This window comes from Serinus canaria, chromosome 1A (genome assembly GCF_022539315.1).
Source record: "Serinus canaria isolate serCan28SL12 chromosome 1A, serCan2020, whole genome shotgun sequence".
NCBI lineage: Eukaryota > Metazoa > Chordata > Aves > Passeriformes > Fringillidae > Serinus > Serinus canaria.
In genome coordinates, this window is record NC_066314.1 from 54,371,670 (window position 1) to 54,374,777 (window position 3,108).

The 3,108-nt window shown below is 56.3% G+C and overlaps 1 protein-coding gene across 1 annotated transcript; it reads right to left on the bottom strand.

Annotated features, from left to right (window-relative positions):
- Positions 1-569: 569 nt before the first annotated feature.
- KCNA5 (potassium voltage-gated channel subfamily A member 5) lies at positions 570-2,731 on the bottom strand. The gene has a single exon (XM_030238183.2). It carries the CDS (start codon positions 2,729-2,731, stop codon positions 857-859), a length of 1,875 nt encoding a protein of 624 aa, XP_030094043.2. The 3' UTR covers positions 570-856.
- Between the last annotated feature and the right edge of the window lie 377 nt (positions 2,732-3,108).

Here is a 3,108-nt window from a genome sequence, read left to right on the forward strand (position 1 = left end):
GTCTCAAAAACATAACAAAGATATAAAACTGTAAGAAAAAAAAAAGAAAAAAAAAAAAAAGAAAAGCTGCATGTATGTTTTGAGTGGGGCCAGTAAGCACATGACCAAATTACTTAAAAATTCTGAAACAGGAACGTAACTAATAAAATTATTTATAAAGAAGTGTATCTACAATATTTAATAATTTAAGGTTCACAAGAAACTAACATATCAATGACAACAGAAGTTTTCTGCTCTAGGGTTCAAAGCACCAAATTCACTTCACATACAAGATAACCAGATCTGCACTGATAACTAGTGGAAAACTCAGAAAGTGCTGATTTGCTAATGTTCCTAGTGCTTTAATGATATCGTATTTCACAGGAATAAGGAATTGCCTTTCAACCATAAATACAGTCATACAGACACAAAATGTATTTGAATAATTTCAATTTGAAACTATAATGAAAAACCTCTCAATCTCCTCCCTCCCATCCCCAATCCATTCATTCTCCACACATATCCCCCCCACTAAACTCAGAGCAAATGAATTGGTTACAAATGACCCATTCAAAACCAATGACCGTTTGCTAAAATAAGTTTCTACAAATTAGATTTTTCACTGTCATAATTTACCAGCTCCTGCATCATGGAGGGTAGCTTATTCTTAGTCTATTTTAAAAATAGGTGACCCTTTGTGTCAGGGAAAAAGGACATAAAAATATGTACTCCTGGAGGACTGCTCAGGACAGTGATCAATTTGTAAAACACAGCCTGACTTAAAAAACTAATTGGTACTAAAAGAATAATTATAGTAGCAAGTTTCTGACACCAGAAAATCCTTCTGCTCCTCTTGAACTCTAACCGTCTCCTCTCCTCACAGGTCTGTTTCCCTATTGGTGTCCAGACAGAGAGCATAGAGGGATTTTCTGAGATCTACATTACTTTTTGCTTTGATATGTGCTTTTTCTAAGGACCTGGTGCCATTGTTGAACTCCTCACTGTTTTCCAAGTGCACAACAGATTTGTTCAGGGAGTTTTTACTGGGTCTTCTCTTCACTTCTCCCCCCGCAGTGCTGCCCTGAGCACTACTGTGCTCATCTTTGAGGATAGCCTGCTCTTCATGGTCAGTCTCTCGGTGGTAGAAGTAGTTGAAGTTGGACACGATGACAGGGACAGGGAGGGCAATGGTGAGCACACCAGCGATGGCACACAAGGAGCCCACAATCTTGCCCCCCACAGTGACAGGTCTCATGTCCCCATAGCCCACAGTAGTCATGGTTACCACAGCCCACCAGAAAGCATCAGGGATGCTGGAGAAATGAGACTCGGGGTCATCAGCCTCAGCAAAGTAGACGGCGCTGGAGAAGAGAATCACCCCAATGAAGAGGAAGAAGATGAGGAGGCCCAGCTCCCTCATGCTGGCTTTCAAAGTCTGTCCTAAGATCTGCAGCCCCTTGGAGTGCCTGGAGAGCTTGAAGATCCTGAAGACTCTGACCAGGCGGATGACTCTGAGGATGGCCAGGGACATGGCTTGCTGCTGGCCCCCACCCCCATTGTTACTGCCAGCCCCAGGCTGCTGCTGCTCGTGGGCCAGCTCGGTGCCCAGGGTGATGAAGTAGGGGATGATGGCCACGATGTCGATGATGTTCATGATGTTGCGGGAGAACTCGGGCTTGCTGGGGCAGGCAAAGAAGCGCACGAGGAGCTCAAAGGTGAACCAGATCACACAGGTGGTCTCGATAATGAAGAAGGGGTCAGCCAGGCTACTGGGTGGCTGCATGGGTGGGGAGTCCCCGGGTGTACCATTCAAACCTCCACCTTGGGGAGGCAGAGGTACGGGCATCTCCCTCTCGTCCCTGAACTCGGGCAGGGTCTCCAGGCAGAAAGTGATGATGGAGATGAGGATGACCAGCACGGAGACAATGGCGATGGCCCGGGCTGAGCTGGAGCTCTCGGGGTACTCAAAAATGAGCCAGACCTGGCGCTGGAAGTCATTACGGGGCAGGGGCTTCTCCTCCTCTTTGATGAAGCCCTCGTCCTCCCGGAACCGCTCCATGGCCTCCTCACCCAGCTGGTAGAAGCGGATCTCGTCGGCGAAGACGTCGATGGAGACATTGACGGGCCGGCGGAGCTTGCCCCCGGACTGGTAGAAGTAGAGGATGCCGTCGAAGCTGGGCCGGTTGCGGTCGAAAAAGTACTCGTTGCGGAGCGGGTCGAAGTAGCGAATGCGCTTGTCGGGGTCCCCCAGCAGCGTGTCGGGGAACTGGTTGAGAGTGCCCAGCTGCGTCTCGAAGCGCAGTCCCGAGATGTTGATCAGCACCCGCTGGTGGTGCATAGCGCCTGGGTTGGCCGCAGCCGCCTCCTCCTCCTCGTCGCCCGCCGCAGCCATGGCCATGCCCCGGCGGTGCCCCCCTTCCTCGGACGGCCCCATGTCCGCGGCGGGGCGCGGGGCGCGGGGCGGCGGCCGCGGCGGCGGCGCGGCTGCTGCGCGGAGCTCCGCCGGCCGCTCGTCGGGGCCGCCCGCGCCGCCGCTGCCTCCTGCGCGGGGACCCGGCGGGGACCGCTCCCGCTCCTCGTCCCCCGCGGGCGGCGGCGGGGCGCTCTCTTTGCCGTCGCTCATCTGCGGCGAGCCGGCGAGGTGCAGCAAGTTGCCCCGCCAGCGCGCCCGGCCGCCGGCGGCCGCGGCATCGTCGCCGCCCGCGATGGCCGTGGTGCCGCCGTTCTCCAAAGTCACCAGCGCGATCTCCATGGGCAGCGGCAGCGGCGGCGGCGGCGGCGGCGGCGGCGGCAGGAAGCAGGCGCGTCTAAGGCGGCGGGCATGCTGCGCTCGCCGCGCCGGTGCCGCGGCCGCCGCCGGCCACCTCCGGGCGGGCGCGCTGCTCTGCCCTGCCCTGCCCTGCCCTGCCCTGCCCTGCCCTGCCCTGGCCGACCCGCTTCCCCTCACTGCGCCGCCGAGCGCGGCCGAGCGCGGCCCGGGGGAGACGCCCGGGGACCCGGATATGAACGAGCGATCATTATATTATGGTCGCTTGACGTCAAAGAGGATCCCTCCTGCTCCGCGCAGGCAGCGGCAGCATCCCCCGACGAGCTGGGATGTCGCATCCCCCCGCGCCCCGCCCCGCCCCG